The following is a 22,151-nucleotide window of genomic DNA, read 5'->3' on the forward strand; positions in this document are numbered from 1 at the left end:
TTAAACAACCGGCTGTCTTGTGGTGCGCAATATCGTCAGATGGATTCGGATGTGATTTGAGTAAGCAAATGAGGGGTTCGATTAAATATATAAGAAAAGGCTACCTATATGTCAATCTAAAAAGTTTTAAAACAGGGCCTGTTGGCTTGGTCAATTATTTTTTCTTTGCTTTTAGGAACTTGTAGTTCCGATGTTCCAATAAGAAACGCATGACTACAAGTCCCAGAATGCAACTAAAAATCACGGTTTACCAGATACATATATATCTTGTGGGATCTGCAATGCTCGGTTGTGAGCAGGCCACTGTTGAATATTACTGAAAGTTGTTCCTTCAGAAAGTATTTCTCAAAATGTCAGGACTTGTGGCTGGGAAAATTCTATGGCTGCCACATATACCCCCTCCAAGCCCCGCTTAAAACTGGATTGTTACAAGAATCCTCGAAACAATAGCTAAACCCCAGATCGTCTCCATAGGTGGTGGAGGCCACCACTCAAGTCAATGAGCATAGGGGCTAGGGCTGTGCACTGTCTGCAGAATCTCTGGATCAGTAGAGGTGCCCGGGGTCAACAGGACAGCTGCAGGTCATGAGACATCCAGGAATTGGCACCAATGGCAGCTGACATGTTCCCTTTCTAGAAACCCTTGGCACCATTCCTTCACACGAACTCACAATTCAAAGACGTGAGATGGGAGGTTGCCAGCAGTGGACCGCAAGGTTGGAGCGATGGTCCTCTTTAGAGCAAATGAAGCTGCCTGGACTCCGGAACCGTAGCTTACTTCTAGTGTCTTCCAGGCTTGGCTAAGTCAACAGCCTACTTTGACCTCCAAGAATATCTGCTAAACCACCAAAAAGCATGCCGAAGCGAGACGACTCTTAAAATGCCAAAGAAGGAAAGACATCCCCCACAAGCCTCAAAAACCTTCCACTGGTTCAAGTCAATGCAGGATACAACTAAAACCCCTATGCATCTCCCACCATGCTTTCCACAGGAATGCGCCGGAATCGACCATTGAGAACTTAAGCCACTTTGAGCCAGTTAAAATGTTTTGCTCCTCCAACATAACCTGCGTATAAGCACTTTACAAATAAACAATTAAAATGTACCTTAGTATCAATCTGAAACAACCTCAAAAAGAAGAGGAAGTTCCGTTTTATCAAGATTTTCGGAAGGCAACTTAGGCTTCAGTAAATCTCTTAACCTGGCGGTTCACAACACTGCAGACAAACTAGCACTGCAATCTAAGTCGGGCCATTCACAGCTCCCCATCCCACCAGCCACCCAAATCCTGGACACTAAAAATCACTCAGACGAAACCAGGTCAGACTTGCAAATCACAAATGCTAGATCCCAGAGGCTAACATACCAGCCATCGTGACCTTGAGCCCAAAGTTCAGCCAGAACACCAACCTCAACAACCAAGGCGAAACCGAGACCAGACCCTTTCAGGTCAGCCTCCCCAACAAGCGCAGCACATCTAGGCACAGCAGCTAACCAAGGATGTGGGGAGCCAAATTCAGGACACCACTGCCACACCAGAATCCTCACAACAGAAGCAAAAACCACGCGAGAACTCCTCAGTCCAAGAAAGAACATATCAGGACATCTGGTTTCAGTCAAACAGCAGGCTTGCACTATACCCAATAAGCCTAGTCTAAAGACAGATGAAAGGAGTCCTAAAACAGTCTCTTTTCTTAGTGAATGGCGCACCCCTCAATCTACCCAACAGCACCCTTACAGGTTATACAGACCGCCCTAGCCCGCATCATTCACCCCAACAAACAACACCGAGCCCCGTCCAGACCCTCAGCTCTCAGTGTCCTAGGGCTTTCATCCAATAGATTGTTCCCTCCCCCACAGATAAAACATACACCCAAAGGTTACCACTACCATAAACCACATAGACCCATACTGGTACTCCAGACTTGATACTTCCATCCTGCACTGATCAGGAGGCCGAGATTCACACATGTCGCTCATTCAAAACACACAAACAATGCCCTCCTCTAAATCTACTTTTAAACTGAAAACACATCTTGGAAACCTGCCAAAAATTGACAAAGGTGCGCTTTTCCAAGATCGCTTAACATTAAATAAACTACAAAGCCCCACACATCGATTTTAATTTTCGATAGTGAAATGCAGCGGATTCCGAGGTGGTGGCTGGGATTTGTAGGAGGTGACCTGATGGACTAAGAGCTCTACACTTACGTCTCGACCCATTTCCATCTTAACTTCTGGAGGCGGATTGCCAAGGACACCAGCAGGGCTGGTGACTGCCAACAAGCATTGGGTGAAAGGTTTAGACCGCTCACTAGGGCCTTTGAACAAATGTACACTTTTCAAAACCATTCCAAGTTATCTACTATGCCCTGGGTTTAAGTCCCAAAAAAAGTGGGGGGACTCATTAACATACACAATGGGTTGTGACATCACAAAAAATGCGCATATCAAGGTGAAATATGCAAAGTTCATTCAGTTGGTTTGACATAACCACACACATTGTACAGGACGAATGGCATATGCCTTTCCTAAAATCACAATACAGAAAAAAACAAGAGAGGACATTTTCTTCTGATAGTGTTGTGAAAACGTTAAAAGGTGTGCACGATTTAAACTCCAAGAATCAATAACAATGTTTTCCCTGGGTCATATAGTCCCGAAATGTGACATTTCATCTTTAGTTGTTTGTTCGTGTTCATCAGTGTATCTGGTAGTGTTGAAATGCCCAGCCTGCGAAACCAGCGACTGCGGTTCAAGTACAGAGGCGAGGACGGCGTCAGTTCTTAAGTTCAAAAAAGACGGTCAATGCTTCTCGTTTTACACAGGGACGGCACGGCACACACCCTATGAAAAAAGTGGGTTGACGCCGTCCACCCGCGTGTACCCTCGACTTGAGCCCCCAACTCTCCCATCCACATTTTTTCTAATTGGTTCACTCGGTACACTTTATAAAACATTTCCAAATGCATGCTTTTCAAATCCATTGTTTCTAGAGTGTTATGAAAGGGGCTGGGGGGGGGGGGTGAAATAATTAAATACTTCATGGTCTGGTGCACTACAGAGTAACTGCACTAGGACAGCACCAACCACACATATATATATATATATATATATATATATATATACACATACACATATACATATACATATATACACATGCCTGTCAGAAGTCTGTTGTCCATTTGCATTACACAATTCATTCTAGTTGAAAGACCAAAGTTGGAAGATACTTACAAGGCTCCCTCCACTTTCGGACGATGCTTGACCGGCCCCACACATCTGGAGCGAAAAGATGTTGGGGATTTGTTTCTGACTCACAAGCGAATCGAAGAAGGTCAGCACAGAACTTGATGGCTGTAAAGTGGAAAGCAGAAGTTAAGCTCTTTGTGAATATGAGCAACCGGAAGGATATGCAGTGTGCCCATTGAAGATTCATGAAACTTTGCCAGGATCACAGAAAGCCATTATCAAGTTACAAGTAACATCATGAAGCAACAACGGGAGCATTTGGCTGGGTGTAGTAGGCCTAGTCTGACCAAACCTTCCTTTTTACCCAATTTTCTGGTTAGGGCTGGGCTTTAAGCAGTGCCTTAAAAAAAAAAAGGGGGTCGTTTGTGTTGCTCAAACAAGGAAATACAACCATCAGACGAGTGAAAGGTCAATAAAAAAAATAAAATACCCCTCACGCCCCCAAACAGAATGCTTTCCTATCCCTCCATTCGACCGTCGCACTTCCGGCCTCTTTGGCAGGCCTGTATCTAGCACAAGAGACCTACCCAACCCCAGCATGGAGAGCAGGACCTTGCATTGAATCCAGGCATCAATCTATTTAAACTAAGCATGCAGTACAATGAGAAAATGCCCACCACACAAGGTCAGATTAGTTGCTACTACAATTACATGTTAGGGCAATGATTTGCATGTTTGCTGGCTGCTCTACATCCATGCTGTATGAAAAAAAACAGTCACATGACTGCAGGGCTTTGACGTTTCTCGTGGTCATGCATGAGAAGGCCGCTGCATGCTGTTCCCGCTCCCTTTGGATTGTGGGGCTTGTAGTTTTATCTTTCCCCATTGAAATGAACTACAAATCCCAGAATTCCAAGAAAAAAAGGACTAGAATGGCATTCTCGCGCAGCACCATGGGAAACCTGACAAAGCTGCATCTAGAGGCCATGACCGAAATTGCCTGTTGATCCAGTGGATGCTCCTATTGTAAATTATTTAGATTTTAGCTTACAAGATTCTACCTGCACCCAGTGCTCCAGATAAGATTTAGAAGTAGGAGAATTTTACTCACTATTTTTTAAAGTTGGGAGTAAATTTTAAAAGGGAGGCAAAAAAGTATGTTGCATTCCCAGTGGGAGTATGTAATTATCAAGTAAAACCGTTTCACCTGTAAAACAGAAATGTTTTTAAAAAAATATATTTCTTTGCGTTTAGTTATTCATGCCAATAAAAAGGAACATGCTTACCTCTTCATATCAACTGGTTATTTTTTTTTATTTTTTTGTTTTATTTGATTTAAAAAATGTTTGCACACTTTCTTTTACAAATTGTTTGGGTCTAGTCCTTAGTCCCCCTGCTTAGTTCTTCTTTCCTTAGTTAGGTTTTTATAGATCTTCTTTCTGGTTCAGGGTTTTCCAAAGTCAATGTGTTGCAAAAATTGTGTCACTGCAATTATTTCCTTTGTACCTTCTCCCTCCATTAAGCGTTTCCACCATTCCTGTTCTTCGTAGAACAGAGAGCCTTGGAACATACGTAACATATGTGTGTTTCTTAGTTCAGTCAAACCTTTACAGTTGAAGAGAATGTGTCTTAATGTTTCTTTAAACACTTTTTCCTGGCAGAAGCGGCAGTTATCGGTAGATGACATTCCTCTAATAGATCTTATATCTTTAGTCGGCAAAATATTGAGGCGTGCTCTCAAACATGTTTGACAATGTTGTCTATTTGGGAAAGTAGGGTCTTGTATCGTTTAGCTTTCTGCTTATCGGTGTTACATGCGCCACTAATTTGTACGATCCCGCTGTGTCTTGAGTCTTTATCCAATCCATGGTTTCTAGTCTTGTTGTTACTTTTGTTGGATTGTGCATTAGCTCTTCTTCTGAAGAACCTATTTCTTCCAATAAGGAAGTTATTTTCTGACGCCAGCTTTTTAAAGGTATTGGAGTTTGTTCCAAAGACTTCTTTATGGATGATATCAAAGATGTTAGAGCGCTCCGGAATAATCACTTTCCTGTACAACATCAGTTCATTCCTTGATACGATGCCTTGTAGGGATAAAATGCATAGTTCCATCTTCTAGACCTATGCCTTTAATAAGAAGGGAAGGCTCAATATCTGTCTCCAGAAATTACTTTCCAGCTTAGTCCATAATGCTCCTGGGATGTTAAAGAAGGACTCTGCACCGTATGTTAATGATGGAATCACTTTACTTCGATAGAATTGTATAATCGGTTTAAGTGAATACTGGCAGAATTTCCTTTCAATGATCTTTGCTTGGGACGTTAAGTTCTTCATTCTTTCCCAAAGGTAGAGCTGCATAATAATTTCTGTTTGATTGTTGCTGAAGATCACTCCAGTACCGTCTGAATCTTTGCACCTTCCAAGTGCCAAGTAAACGGAATGTTAGGGGTATTGCTTTTTTGTAGCGTCATGATTTTAGTCTTGCTCTTATTGATCTCTAGGTTATTTTTTTCCACGTATCTGCTCAGGTTCTCTAGTTGTCTTTGTAATCCTATCAGCGTTTGATCTAATAAAATTAGATCATCCGCGTACAGTAGGCGAGACACTGCAACCCCACCCAATTTTGGAGGGTATGATCTAACTTCAGTCTCAGAATCTTTGAAATCCCACAAGTAGGCGTTAAATAACGTTGGGGCCATGGGGCAGCCCTGCTTAACCCCTCTTGCGGTTTCTATGGGGGTTGATAGCATGCCCAGTTGGTTCAGACGGATAGAGACATCTCTGTGTAGAGTGCTTGAATTTTCTCCAGTATGTTGCCAGGGCATCCTTTAGTTTCTAGTTTTTCCCAGAGACGCTCCCTATTGACCTGGTCAAATGCTTGAACCAGGTCAATGAATGCCATGTATATGCCCGGTTTACCTTCTTTGGTTTTGCTTTTCAAGATGTTGATCAAGAGTATATTGGCCAATGTTCCTGCATTCCTTACAAAGCCCGATTGAAAAGGATCCATTAGTTCATTTTCAGTTGCCCATTTCTGGAACATCTCCAGCAAGGTTGAACCATATACTTTCCCAATAAGGTCCAACAACGCTATTGGTCTATAGTTCTTTGGGTTTTGCCTTGGACCGTTCTTGTAAACTGGGACTATTATAGCCTTTTTCCAAGATTTAGGAATCAATTTTGTTTCTACGATGGTATCGAATACTTTGCTGATAAATAGTGCCCAGTTTTGAGGAGATTCCTTTAGATGGGCATTCGTCAGACCATCTGGGCTGGGTGCTCTAGAGGTGTTCAGCCGTTTGATTCTTGTTATGATTGAAGGTATATCATTAGGGAGGGCCCATTTTACTTCCGTTCTGTAGTTTAAGATCTTCATCTCTTTGTTGGGATTTTTGTAGAGGTTGGTGAAGTGATCAATCCACTTGCCTTCACCTACGCCGTTATGGATTACGTTTCTAGGAGTGTTCGTAGTTAAGTGACCAGAAATCCCTCGAGTTACGTCCATTCATTAAGCTCAACATCTGCTCTGCATCTGCTTGGACCATTGTGGCTCTGCGCGAGCTTAACCAGTTTTTATACTGTTTTTTTGCTTTCAGAGCTGTTTCCACATTTTTTTTTCATCTTTAGTCTTTTTTGCCAGTCTTTGCGCTTTTCTTAGCTTTTTCTGTTCAACCACCAATAGCTTGTCATAGTTGTGAGTGTGCTCACTTCCCTTGTTTGTTGAAGTGTTAGCTCTTTGTTTATAGATGTTTAAGCATTGGTCGTAGTCAGCTTTTTTCTCTTTCATTATTGTTTCTTTCCGTGTATTTTATGATGGGTGCAGTTATATCTTCTGGTTTTACTTTTAGTCTTATTCTTCCGCTTGATTCTTTGATCTCCATTTTCATCGATTCCCTTATTTCCTGTTGGGATTTCCTTCCTAACTCAAGCAGGTTATGGTCACTGTTCTTGGTGCGAGTGACCCGAAAGTTCGTGATATGAGTTGAGAATTCCGGACTAACAAAGATGTGATCTAAGGTAGCTGCGGAAAGGTCCTTTCCCCTCCCCCCCCCCCCAAGTTGGTATCGGGATGGCATCTTCCTCGATCATGAAGTGAAGGTTTTGTAGGGATCTTGCTTTCATTAGTTTGTCCCATTTTAATCCTCTTTTTTGCTGGAGTTTTTGAGGATCGATTTTGGTTGAGCCTTGGAATTTTGGGTATTCCAGATGGAGGTCTCTGCATATGATCAGGTGACTAAGTTGGTGTTCCGAGTCAATTTTCGCAAAGATGTGGTTTATTTGTTTTAGGAAGTGATCGTCACTTATTGCGAGAGGATTCCATTCCAATAAGTATTGATTATTAAGATGTCCTCCGACTTCAGAGTTGAAGTTTTCTGGTTTCTTCCTTCCCAATTCAATAGTAACAAAAGAGGATTCTAATATTTTTGTCACTTGTAAATCTTTGCTTGAACGCAGCATTGTCAAAAGGCCTGATGAGGGTCTACCTGAAAGTCCTTTTACTGCTGGGGAAAGGTATATTTCATAGCGGTCCATGGTTGGCAGATCTCTTAGCCATGTCTCTTGAAGACAGATAACATCAAAGTCTCCTAGATGTACGTCACTTTGGTTTAGCAGATGGGTGAATCCTCTGGTGTTCCAGGAAGCAAACTTCAGAGAGATGGTCTTCTTCCCCTTTCCTTTTTTGGTGCAGCTTCTGGTCCTTTGGTCTTGGTTTGCTAAATGGAATCACTCTGATTGAGAACTTTAGAGATCCACCTCCATTTTTGACCTTCTTTCAGTTTATTCCATTCTTTTTCCAGATTTGCTGGCGATAGTTCTTTTTCGTTTTCTTTTGGGTTGAAAGTTATAATAGTAGACGTCTTCGTGTGGCACTACATTTACCACTTGTCCAAACATCCATGGAGCTGTGGATGAAAGCAGGGGGGCATGCTCTGATATTTCAGTTTCCCATTTTTGTAGGGAGTATTTTTACACGCTATATTTATTTTCTGGGAGCAATTCCCTATTTTCAGGGAGTAAAAGTGGCAGATATACCACTTATCTACAGGGCGACCTGCACCACTTCCATCGCAACTGTTACAAGCTCTTGGAGTACGAACATGATCTTAGGAAGAACAAACATAAGACAGTGAGAAAGGGAACCCTGCAGACCACCTTAAAACGATGCCCTTAACCATGAAAAAAAATGCCTCAAGGACCAACGCTGTAAAGGGCTCACACAGTTGTCGTTGAAACTCTCAAATCAGCTACACAAGTACAATATTGATCTCTTACATGAGGGCAGCCTACACCCTGCTAATTTGAATGCAGCACAGGGTAGACAAACTTTCATCCTTCCGATGTCAACCAATCAAGAACCATTGAAAACGGGGTAAAAGTAACATCGCCTATATACCTCAGGCTTCAAAGAGTTAAAGTATCAGGCGAGTCTGGCATCAAGAGCTATACAAGAAAACAATATTATTGGCAGAGACCAGTGCGATTTATGTACTTTTAGGAAAAGGATTGGATATGAAGAGCAACACAAGATGTGAAGGAGTCGCGTTGGAAGGTTTTGGCCCTTGGAAGGAAGCAGGTTTGGCCCTTGAAGGCTGCAAAAGGGAAAACACGGCGCATGCTTTGTTTCAAATTTAAGATCAAGCTGGGAGACAGTACACCGCTTCAGAGATCACAAGTACCAGAGTCGTATCCACAGAAGTGTTTGGACAGTTCAGTTGAGCTGGCTGGCGCTATTGCTACTAGTGAGTTTATGTTCGGTTGCTGTTACTTAGCCAGTAGTTGGAGGTATTAACCTACTAGTTGCTTACAATTTGGGATTGAGGAATGGCATTGCAGGGACACAAAGACAAGCGGCTTGCATACCACCCACATCTACAATCAAGGGCACATGCCTACATATGGTTTCTGTGCATAAGCTGTTATTTGAAACACACCACCTTGTTGTAGTGTGGGGGGGTTATTTTTGGGTCCAGACAACAATTTGATCTACACTCATTCTGATGTGACAAGGTTTACTGACACATGTCTTAGGAAATAAGAGTGCTCTTACTCTTGGGAGGCACTCCTACTTTGAACTTGTGCATGCTCCAGGAGAGTATGTGGGATTCAAAACACATACTCACAGGAGGGGGTGCAGTGACCATGGTAGGTATGGGGGACTCGAGAGGGAATAATGTTGGGCTTTTGATACACTTTCCACCTAACAACTTGTGATATTGAGTAGGAAAGTGATATTCCATGGACAGGACAAGGTTTCCTGCAGGCAATTGTCGGACAACTTGACAGAGAGATGCAGACCATGGTTGTCATGTGTTCGTGTAACGCAAGTTATGAAGTGACAAACAGGGTATGTTGGGGGAGGGAGGGGCTGACGATCTTTAGATGGCCTCACTTCTCCCTGGAGCCCATTTCTATGAGGCTGGGAAGTGCAGCCCTAACCAATAGTCGCCCTAGATGTGGTAACATGCAGGAGGTTCTCATGGAGGGGGAACTCCCCTCCTGGGGATAAGGACACTAGTGGGAGACACAGCCCCTTTAACTCCCAATCCCGTAAGTTAGAAACACCACCTAGATCTCTTACCTGGTGCTCAATCAAAAATCAGGTGTTATTGTACAAGATCAAATAACCTTAAGGGTATGAGCACTAAGGTGAAGCGGGAAGTGGGAAGTGGGAATTATGCAGTCAAGTGGGGAAAAGTGTTCAACCAGCTATTACTAATGAAACTGACGTTATGCCAGGGTAGGCCCCACTAAAGCCGACAGAAAATGACAGAGAGGAAGAGTGCGGTGGAGATCAAGAGCTGAAGGAAAGTGGAGAAGTAGAGACCTATGTGAAGAAGGAGGCTGAGGCAAGGGCCTAGACAGAGACACCGACCAGGAAGGACAGAGGGTGGAAAGGCGAGACTGAATGCCAAAGAAGAAAAAAGCAAGCAGCTCAGGAAAAAGGCGCGGAGGGTGTGGTTCAGGAGAATGCACAAGGACGTTCGAGGACAACTGCGTTGGCCGTAGTAGAAGCAGAGACGGGAAGAGGTCTCCCGTCTGGAGGCAGAACGCCAACTACAATAGAAGTCGAACTTGGTGGCTGCTGGGTGAGAGGGAGACCGGGACAGAGAAAGCTACACCCGAGCAAACCAAGCTATAGTCTTTCTGGGACACTTGGAATGACTATCATTTGGCCAAGAGCCAGTCCCACAAAAGGACAAACTGTATGCCGGCAGTGTGACCTGTAGCTTGTAGACCGGGAGGTCCAACAACTGTGCTGCGGGGGACAACCAGAGTGGTGGCAGCTACACGACTAATAACTAATACAGAAGGGACGGTCAAATCCATTACAATATCAGAATAACAAACCCTACTGGACCCTGGAGTCAAGTGCCCAACAGGAGAGGGTCTATTAAATCACTGGAAAATCCAGTGAAGCATCCCAAGTTGAAGAGCAGGTAACAGGAGTCGTTAAGGTGTGGCGTGAATAGAAGCAGGTCTTTATATCAAAGGCGGTATTGGGTAAAGATAAACTGTGAAAGTAATAGTTAACACTCAGCTGCTGGGTTGTGAAGTAGTTTGATCCAGAAATCTCAACCCCACCACCCCAGAAACATTGTACAATAAGTTATCTCCTCACACTTTGACAAAAGACCACAACTCCCCCCCTCCCCCCCTTGAGAGGTGTTCAGAAGCATCATTGGCGAGAACAGAGTCAAAGGTGCTTGGAAATAATCACTGGAAAACTGGGATACCCCAGAATATGTTGGGAGAAATCTTGCAACACCCCCTCCAGAACCATCTAGGGTGGGACTGTAAAACTAAAGTCAAATAGAGTCTTCGAATAGATATTAGAAATTTGCCATTTGTCAACACCGGATCACGTCAAGAGACAAAGCTCATGAGAGCTACAATCCTCTATGCAATAAGAGCAAAGCTACCAGTTATATTTATCTTGGCATTTTCTTCTAAAGAGTCAATATTCTGATTCTTCCTTTTAGAAAGTAACTTGGTAACACCTAGGACTATAAAGCGTGAAAAGGCACAGAACGTAGTGAATCACTTTGTACCACAATTCACTGCGCAATTCCACAAGAGTGTAGTGCTGGAGAGTCCAGAGAGACTCGGGGAGTACCTTCATCATCCCAGTGATGGCAACGTGAAGAATATAAAGAAAGAATGGCAAGTTTTCCTGAAAACCATCCAGAACATTGGGGAATCAGCTAGGAGAAGGGAGTCATTCTTCATAGCCCAGTGAGAACCTTGTAGAAACTGTTTTTCTTTGAAACCTTGGAACTTTTCTTTTTAGAAACTTTCATCCAGGATAGGGTAGCCATTCTCCTGCGGTCAGATAAGACCTTGAACTTAAGTTGCGGTTTCCGTGTAATGACGGGGATAGTATAGGAGCTTTTGGACCGGGACGGTGCATTTTGATTTGGACATTTGCCGACTTCCTGACAAGCACCAGAGTTTCTTTAGTTTAGGTAAGGAAACCCTTTAGCGTTGGGGATAGATCGGTTTGTTTTTTCATTTAATAAAAGTCTCTAGCAATCGCCATGCTAGCAATCACCATGGCACCACTGGGTTAACCTCTTCATTCCTTGTCGCCAGAGGGAGTTACAAGGATATGCTGGTCTGGCTGATTGCAGTCTTACTCAGTATTTTTCAGATCGCTTATCAGCTGAGGTTTTTGCATGGTTTTTAAAGAGGGTTTCACTCAAAATGCTCTCGTACCCACGACTTAAAGTCTGAAGAAGGGTGAAACAAAAATGTAAAAAGATGTGCTGAAGTTTTTGAGGGACACGAAGGGTAGATGGGTCTTCAAAGCACCAAACCGTGAGCGCAAAATCTTACAGCCACTCCCTGGTGGATTGAAATCATTTAACAGGCCAGATATCATCCCTGGAGGGGCTTTTCATGTAGCCATTGAAATTGAACTTAACAGATCTCCTGGAAGAAGCCAACTAGACCAATTTAGTAAGGATTTCAAGAAAATGCTCAGTTTGTTCGGGTAGCTGTATAGAGGAAGCCATTGAACATAACAGAAAATATCTTTTGCTCTGCACCAAGTCATACTAGGATGGGCTACATAATGATCCTTATGTAACCGATCGATCAGGCCGAGATTGGCAGTATTTGCAATTCTGATAACCCCGCCTGGCCAGATATTGGCCCGTTAGCAGGAGACAACCTATCCCAATTGTACTGTAGATTAAAGAATTCTCTATAAATATACACAGTGAATAGATCACAATAAGATGGATACTGGGGAGATCTCAGCCAGGAATGTAGGTTCTGTGGGGAAGAGAAGATTAATGTAGGTGTGGAAGTGAATGGGAACGAGGTATTAGAGGAAAAAAAATAGAAAAGAGTTGAAGCTGTGTGAAAGAAAGATGGTGTAACTGTCTTGGCGGGGGACTTTCAGGTATTTGTCAGATATTTATCCTGGAGCATTAAGTGTACCAAGTAGGAAGAAAAGAGTGGCATTACTTGGCACAGATGCCGATCTATTGCCAAATCAATACGCGTGCCGGGAGAATGCCCACTGAGAAGGGACGACAGTCAATAACTTCCTTAGAGACCAATACGAGCACACAGCAACAGGTATTTTACTTTGAAGCCTATGATACACGGGCTTAGATAAATAGAGGACACATTGCCAGAGAATACAACAACAACAAAAAAAATGAAATACTTGCACTGAAATAGTCTTCTTTTTAATGAGCTCTTTGATACGTGAACTAGGCAACATTAATAGGGTGTAACCACTGCCATCTGGGCTTTGTGACCACAACGGTTAAAGGATAGATCATATGTATTTATTTGCATTTTTTATTTGCATTTTTTAAATTGTTTTTTAAATTGCTCACACAGCCCAGGGGTATCGAGGCGCTGTTACTTGAATATATCTTAGTTGTGTATTTATAATGCGCTTAATACCCAGAGAATTCTAAGCGTGGACACAGGGATCAAACCTGTCTTGCTTCGTGTCGTCTTGTTTCCAAGGCGAGCACGTTGCTGCTGAGCTATCCTCCCGGGACATATTGTGGTCTGCCAGCTGGGGGTTTACCTACAGGCAGGCCCCTATAACCACCAGTCTGTGGAAGCCACAGTGGATCACCCAAGTGTTACAAGTTTACACGTCCCTGAAGTCAGAAGCGCAAAGTCTGGCCAGGGTGATACACAGGAGGAACAGCAGAGGTGGTGAAATGTGGCATAAAGGCAAGCAACCCATCAGTCCTTGTGTGGGCAGTGGACTAGGTGTAGAATTGGGTGTGGAAGCTGCACTTGCATCTTGCAGGCTATTGTTCTTCGATCTCCTGAATTGCAGGAGAATGTATTTTGAGGTCAGTGAGAAGGTTCGCCCATATAACAGGGACATGCAAAAAAAACAAAAAGACAAATCGATGTGTGATCCTTTTACTGGTGCTTATTGGGCCTAGAAATGCTATAGATTTCAATGTGACATAGCAGCGCAGTACCAATAGCTCTGCATCTATACATTAATAGGTGTACACTGTGTAGGTTGCGCAAGGTTAGTTCCCAGACTATTGGGTTAGATACATATTAGTAAGACCTCCATTTAAAAGCATGAGGCTGGCTGTACAGTGTACTTCGTTGGTTCTAGTCTCCAAGGTAAGACGTGGTGTTCCAACTAAAATGAAGAACACCGCCTGCCAATGGCGTAGCTGCTTTCTACGAATGACGTCATGGCTTGCTTGCATTGAGAATCATTGCACGCCCATTATATTTGAGCAAAGTACTTGAAACAGAAAACGACTTTACGAACTGTCCCAGTAAAGTGAGCCAAAGTGATTGACCACTGTTAAGGACGACAACACAACTATGGTGGGGGTGTGTGCTGTATGAAAGCCGAGAAATATGAATCCACAAGGAGGCTCTTTTTGAAAGCAGAGGCAGGGCTGTATAAGTGCCAGCGAGCTTAAATCACTTTTTGGCAGAAGCTCTCGGCACCAGTATTCACTGGTCGCTGTTTGCGGACTGCTAGAGTAAACAATGTTAGGAGCCGACGCATATCAGAATTTGATGCAGAAAGCATGGGAATAAGGGGATGTGACGCATGATACAAAATATATCCCAAAACTCCTTCAAATTGAAAAATTATGGACTATGCCTTGTTTTGAAAAAGGCTGGAACCAGCCGAAACACGTGTCAATTTAAGGGCATCAAAAAATAAAATGAATTAATGACAACCAATTAAGCTTTTGTGCTAACCTCATTTGGAGCAGTCTTGAGAGACCCCTACTCTACAATGTTAGGAGTTGTCTCCACTGATAAATTCAAAGATTAAAATTAACCAAACTGAAGCAATTAAAAAACAAAATCGACTACCTAGAGATACCTTGCCAACAAAGTCGGCATAAGAGATCATGAGAATACAAGTGGGATAAACTCTCGCAGAGATTCGAATTACTGATGAAGGCCCAAGTGGTGAGGACCTGGGAATGAAATGTGTTAATGATGATCGAACCATTGCATTGATCTGCCCAGACAGTAAACTGGTCCACTAAATGCAATGGCTTACTTCTCTCCATAGACTTCACCCCTCCCTCACAGGTCATGGGGAGGTCTTGGTCTTTTGTAAAGAGTGAGGAACGGTCCGAGCGGGAGATGTCAGAATGAAGTACACGTGTTCAGCAACCGGATCCTTCCAGTGATCTGTTGCACATCAGCGTTCGGTCTCATCACAGAAGATGTTCTTCTGCATTTCTTTGCAGTGCACAAATATACCCAAAAGGGTCTTATGTGCAAAGATGAAGGGCAATGGAAGGATTGTAATTATAATTTAAACCCTAGGAACCATCAACCTAAAGGATCTTCAGCTGTTATTTGAGATCTCCGGTGGAAGATGTTACATTGTTATTATGTGTAAAGGTAAACAATATTCGTCAGTGAGTGGGAGCTATTTTGAGGAGTTCTAATTTTTGGGGCCATGTTATGTGAAATTAGAAAAATAACTAAAAAGGTGGCTACAATTCTTACCAGGGCCGGTCTTAGACCAGATTGAACCCCAGGCAGGTAGCATGGTTGGCACCTCCCCAAAATGTTGGGAGAGGTGCTAACTTCAGAAATGATGGGGGAGGGGAAAACTTACTTGTATGAGGGCATCTAACTTCTTTACACATTATAATCAGACTATTCTAGTGCGGCTTCGATGTTACAATCAGTTAACTCTCGCCTTCACATCTGAAACCAGAGAAACCACACTTCAGCACTGCTGTGAGAATGAACAGTCTCCTGCCCCTACCCTTCCTAACACTCCCCTGACATGCAAGTACGAACACCCCTTCTCTTTCATTTGCCTAAACATGTATGCATACGAATGCATAGGGTGCTAACAGTGAAACGTTTTACATTAGTAATCGCCGGGCATTCGTTAACTGTTCACCTGCCAGCACCATTTATTGTCCGTGTCCTGTCCGTCTACGATCTGTTCGCATTATCATACAAGATGAATGGAAGAGGGGGTTCGCTGAAGTCTGAAATGTCTTACTTAGGGGCGGGGTCGTAGGGTTTGATGAGTTTCAGGTGTCAGATCTGTATCACTGAAGCTGATGAGGGGTATTTGCCAGAGCTCTACTGGATTCACTCTAGGTGGGCGATTGGGGAGATGGTTATGGGTGGGTGGTCTAACCAGTGCCTGTGCCCCCCCCAGTATCCCCTCCATCTCATTTGTGTCTGATCTGGTGCTTCTCCAGTGCCTCTGTGCGCCTCAGTGTGTGACCGCGTGCAACACAATGATGGGTGCAGCTTTGTGTCTGTGTGTGCTCTGTGCAGTCTTTTAGCAAACACCAGCATTACGGGGAAGCTGGCCCCCGGGGGCACCTTTGTTTCAAATTGCAGCGTGCTTGGGAAGCGAGGACGGCCCGCAAAATATATAAGCATCTGTGGGTGCTGTATCAGTTCTCTGCATTGCCCATTTAGCATGCAATCATTCATTTTCAAGTTGATTACATTGTTTCAGTGACACCATGGATGGCGAGGCGGAAAAGTAAATGGTAGACTTCTGATATGATAGTTTATTTATATAGGGCCTATACACAATGCGTTTCAAAGTGCTTCAAGGCAAGGGAGGGAACAAGGGAAAATACAACCACATTCTTACAGGCCATGAACAGTAAGGATGTGAAATTAACTATCGTACTCGGCCTGACGACATTTCAGATAGTGCAAGAGCTAAGACATAGATAAGGAAGGGAGGGGGAGAGTGGGAAGGAAATGGAAACAGACAGGCGACTACTGTACTAGGCCTGACGACATTTCTGGTAGATCCGGATCAAAACAAACGGTGAGGGAGAGGGGTGCAGAAAGGGAGGGGAGGAACAAAACAAGCGACTATCATACTAGACCTGACGACATTTCAGATAGTGCTGGAGGGATGGTGGGGAGGAAAAAAACAGTAATGGGAGGGTGGAGGAAACAGACGAGGTTGCTATCATATTAGGTCCAGGGAGAATTCTGATAGAATAAGTGCATAGAAGAAAGTAAGGGGAGGAGATAGGAAAAGGGAGAAGGGAAAGGAGGAGAGAAAAGAGATTAAGCAGTCAACAAGAGTGGAGAAGCAAGCGTGGAGAGCGAATACAATTGCAGAAGTCAGTAGTAACACAATGTTGCAAGCCAGGATACAAGATGAAGATGGGAACAGCATGATTCAGGGTCACCATGAGTACAAGATGCAAAGGAAGTCCAGCATGAGAGTTGAGAAAGAGTGACGCACCGTGAATGAAGTCCATAAAAGTCAAATCCAGCATTGGCCACAAGACAGCGATGGTGAAGGAAGGCACCAGGTGGGCGGGGCTTGCTAAGTGGTGAAAAAGAGCAGCAGGCAGGAAGGCACCAGGTGGGCGGGGCTTGCTAAGTGGTGAAAAAGAGCGGCAGGCAGAAAGGCACCAGGTGGGCGGGGCTTAGGCCAGGTGACCTAGATCCACTTGCACCTGCACCCCATCTGCCTAATCAAATCAAATTCTAATATATAGTTTGATGCTTCTGCGGTCCGCAACCACAACCTTACTTTGTGGTATTACAGTGCAATACTACATTCTGAATGCTCTTTCCTCTATAGTGTTACTATTAATATCAAAAAGAAGTTATTTTAGGTTATTTTACACTCATAATTTTGGAAATTTAATACTGGATATATATAAATTGCTGTGCTTGTGCTACACCCAGAGCACAGCAAAGAAAGAGCTTTTCATGTCTGTGGTAAAGTGGCGACCATCATTTTAAAAGTAGGGTATTTCGGTATTGCTTAGTATGTGAGTAAAAGGCGGTTACTCATTTAATGAAGGGGCTTTGTAGTGCTCCATTACAGTGACAAATGAACGCCTTTGCACTCCTGAATTGCATTAATAATACATACAGCCTATGATATGTGCAACTCTTATAGCACTGTGTTATGTTCGTACTGTATGGTCATTGCACCACTGCCTCACACCCACCTGCACAGCACTGGCCTCACAGAGCAAGATGCAGAGCTACAAGAATGCAAACACAGGCACATCACCTCTTTGCATCCAGACCGTGTGTCCCACACTGGCACGAAGAGTTGCATGTACCCGAGATACTAACAACTCAAGCAAAACTTTGCAAGTACTGTCTGTATCCTACCAGCCCAATCAATCAGCCCCAACTCAATACAGCACATGCGCTGAGGAGTAGGCAAGTTTCGGCCTGGGAACTGAACAGCAACACATGCTGCTTTTAAGGCCCAGTTGCAAGGGCTTGCAAAGACCCCCACAGTGGCCTGGCTTTGAATTCACTGCTGCCCGACTGCAGGAATTGGAGAGTCTGATGATTTAAATGGTTTCACTTTGTTTTGTGTACCGTATGTACTTTTTACAATAATTAAAATGATGACAAATTGTGTTGCTGCAGTCAGACTGGCGCCCCCCAGAGCCTTGCACCTCAGGCAGCTGCCTGCAGAGCCTGATGCAAAGACAGGCCCTGATTCCTACCATTGAAACAACTTTATTTGACCAAAGAAAACACAATCCAACATATTGTGCAGCGTCTATAGGTTTCTTGTTGAAACACTAACCCTTTGCTGAACCAGACCAACGACAGCATGGGGGCCAGGGATGTTGCTAGGGCTGGAAAAGATCTGGGGCTAGGCTAATGTCGTGACTGTTGGGACTTGCGCTAGCTAGCCTTTTGGTTGTAGCCCCTGAGCTTGTATCCGGGGCTACAACCAAAACACCCAGGGCTATAACACATCCAGACCAGCTCTAGCAAATCCTCTGATGGGGGCACAATGACGCAAATTAATATAATCTGCATTAGTACAAGGGTGAGCAGTAGCTGAAATGCCTACTCCATCCCCACACTTTCCAACAGTGATCCCAACGATAAAGGTAAAACTGGCTCAGTTAAGAGTGATAATGCCTGGGCGTGTTGTAGTTAAGTGGGCAGAGGGAAGGCTGTACTCACAGAAGGGGTCTGCATGAGAGACAGTAGCTACCCAAACAGCAATAGTATAACAGTTCCAAAGTAGAAGGATGTCCAATCATGGTTCTATACAAATATATAACTTTAATTACTCAAATCAACTGTACTCAACTATCAAAACCAGTATGAAAAAGGAAGACAGAAACACACAACATAATGATGCAGAGCGCTTGAACCTTAGCAGTGAGGAATAAAAGGCAAGAAATGCAGGGAATGCAAGAAGAACCTCAAAAGGGCAGGTCTTGCAGAAACAGAAAAAGTGACTTGACCAGTATGTAGGGCCCCAAAAGGTGAAGCAGGGGGACAGGATAACTTCAAAGTACCAGGTTCCAGATTTAGACAATTCCATGGTGTCGAAGCAGGCTTTGAGGTGCTCCAGATGTTGGTCGAACCAGGCTCAGTGATGGCAAGTCTTATTGGCCCAAGTGGTAAACTGGCATCAGGTCGAAATGGGTGCTCGGTACGGATCAAAAGGTTGTGGTCAAGCGATGCAGTTTGAATGGCTCTCCAGGATCGGTTTGAAGGGTAAGTCTGTTCGAGACATTGGAAACTGCTGGTTTGTGTCGGGTGATGAAATGCTCCATTGGTTGGAATCCAAGTGCAGCGGTTTGAAGATGTCATCCTGATGGTTTGATGTGATGTTCGAGCAGACTATTTCAAAGTCGTGCAAGCTGAACAGGTGACGTGCTACCTGGTATGATGCAGCGGAGAGCCAGTTTGAAGGTGCAACAACAACAGTACAGAGTTAGAGCGAGTACCAAAACCAGCAGTGGCGGGTCCTATTAGTTTGTGGTGAACACGACTAATGAGGTTAAAGGGGATTAAAAACTGGGATCCTGGCTGTTCGGACTCTCAGGATGTTGCACGTCCCAATCCAGGGTCACGGGAACAAGGTGGGTGCTTGTTCCCACTTTCCCAACCCAGAGGAGGCTGGAAAAAAACTGCAGGGGTCTTCCATCTCTGGCGAGGTCCTGGGTACCATTGTACATGGCAGATTGGCAGGTCTTCCTCCAGCAGCAGCAGCTCACCACCACTGTTCCCAGAAGTTGTATAAGGAGCAGCGCATGCCTCAGTGTTGGAGCACCCATCTTAACCTGTACAGGTAACTTTGGAGAGGCTACTCTGATGATCCAGTTGAATGAATTCTTCCATAGGTCCAGGATAGTCCAAAAGGAATCAATGATGGGGTGGGAGATCCCTTGATTTATAGGCGAGCCTAGTTTAATGGGTCCAATCTCTGTCCTTTTCACAAGTGGTCCTTGCCAGGTTGCATGATACCCAAAGTGCTTTGTGCTTAAGAACGTGTCGGGGACAGAAAGGAAAGATACAGAGAAAAACAAGATGATGGAAAGCGGAGCTCAGTAGGGCTAGACTAACACTCACCTTCTCAAACCCATAGCATCAAAGGCTATCTATCACGTAATATCCTGGTGTGAGGCCTGTCCTTTAGTTTAGGATGTCCCCTTTGAATCCAGTTTGCTGCGATTACTCTTGCTGAGGGCTGTTCTGCTGGAGACAGGTGTCACCCAACTTCAAAGAATCAGAAGAGGCCACTCCCACTGGCTATTGTCCCACTGGTTGCAACAAAGACAGCCAGTCTAGGGCGAATACACACAGCCTGTTCATTGCTAGTAGGGACTCAGCATTTAAATGTGCATGGTACAGATCAGATTTGGCTTTAATAATTATGTTAATTACCAACAACCATGCCACAAACTCAGGTATGGCTTAGGTGTAAAGATTAACATGTCACAGAGGAAATAGATCATCAAAAGATTTGCTTTTGGGACAGATGTGCAGATTTAAATGCAACCTGTGTGATGCAGTGACTTTGCAGTCACAGCAGCTGTGAAAAGGGTACATGTGACCTTTGGACCTGTGCTTTGCACCCGGGGAGCAGGGGATACAGATCAAGAGACTGATGCAGCAAGGCACATGCCACTATTCTTTGGGCAAGGAGCTTGATGAAAAGGGGTGGGGTGTCTGGTTTGCAGACCACCCTTTCTGACATGGTATTAGCAGAGCATCAATGGAATAACTGCTAAAAATAAAAAAAAGGGCTTATACACCTTGGCAAATCCTCACAGGCACAAATACAGACACTGGAAAATCTGTGTTGCATCATTTGTTTTCCAAATAAACATTGGCAAGGGCATTTTTGAGGGATTGTGGACAATTGTAAGATTTATATTGTAACATTCTCAGTGCTGATGTGATGTGTTCTCTTGTGTGTTTAAGGAGTAGTCTCGCAGCTGTGTTCTGTATTCGTTGTAGCTTCCTCAACAGGTATTCTGGCATTCCAATGTAGACGCGGTTGGGGTAGTCTATTCTTGAAATGACGAGAGAGATAAGCTTTCTGTGTGTGAAGGAGATGAAGGGAAGCATTTTCTTTATCATGCAGGTGGAAGAAGCATTTCTCAACTACTGTGTTTACTTGTGGTTCTATTGTTAGCTCATTGTCCATTCGGATTCCAAGATTTTTGACCACCTTGCACGGTTTTGGCGAGTTGCCTAGTTCGGCGGGCCATGGAATGTGCTGGTTGTTTGCCAGGCCATTTGGTGCAATCATGATTTTGGTTTTGTCCGGGTTTAGTAGAAGGTTGTTGGTGCTCATCCATTGGTTTAGTTCAATGAGGCAGTTGGTCAGTGTTGGATTTTACTCTTCACTGGCATTGATTTTATAGATAATTTGGGTGTCTGCGTAGTTTCAGAAGGTGGAGCCTGTAGGTAGGAATTGATGTAGTCACACTGAGATTACACAGCACTTATCTGCTTGGTATTAGGTAACCCACCTTTTGGTATTGTCTGTACTATGCAAGCAGGTACTCTGAGCAGCCAGGCCTATCTCAAGAGGAGTAAATGTGAGCTCTAGCGATGAAATTTGCAAAGACCAGTAACCAAATAACACTTACACTCAAGGTTTCAGTTATAAATAGTTATTTAACATAAGTTTAAATAAGCGTTCTTTAAAAAGGGCAAGATACGTAACAATCAAATACACTTTAAAAATACTTTTCAAAATCAGCATAAGTTAGTAGATACTCTTTAGAGATGCTTCATACACAATTCCTACACCATGAGGTGTCTTCATTCACAAGGACAGTAATGGCATTAATATATCACTAGTTATGCTTTGCAGATTCTGAGGTTCCAGAAAGGAAAGATTAAAGGAAAGAAAGGTTAAACAGGTTCTCAGGCCATGCGAGTATACTTTAAATCTTCCAATGAAGTCTAGACAAGCCTTTCCCGGCAAGAAGAGTCTAAAACAAGTTAGCACCTCTGAGGGACAGAAATATCAAAGTCAATGGACTAGAAGATTCTGTAGGGAGCCAGGACAGCCAAAGTCGATTGGAACACAGTCTTATGGAGCTACGGCACTTCTTAGATAATAAAAGTATTGCACAAAGTTTGAGAGTTTTTGTAGAAATCACTTGTAGGGTCACAAACTGTTACACTTGTGAAAAACAGAGTTAGAAGCAACTCTAAGTGTAAGCCAATGCAAGTCTCAACTG

General features: G+C 43.7%; 1 protein-coding gene across 1 annotated transcript in view; it reads right to left on the bottom strand.

Annotated features, from left to right (window-relative positions):
* Nucleotides 1-22,151, bottom strand: part of BACE2 (beta-secretase 2) — a 374,497-nt gene that overhangs the window by 157,999 nt on the left and 194,347 nt on the right. The window contains exon 4 of the mRNA XM_069636047.1: nucleotides 3,238-3,357. Within this exon, the coding sequence (XP_069492148.1) occupies nucleotides 3,238-3,357 (120 nt within the window). The remainder of the gene's footprint in view (nucleotides 1-3,237; nucleotides 3,358-22,151) is intronic.

Source organism: Ambystoma mexicanum, chromosome 7p (genome assembly GCF_040938575.1).
Source record: "Ambystoma mexicanum isolate Mex_15411 chromosome 7p, UKY_AmexF1_1, whole genome shotgun sequence".
Lineage (NCBI taxonomy): Eukaryota > Metazoa > Chordata > Amphibia > Caudata > Ambystomatidae > Ambystoma > Ambystoma mexicanum.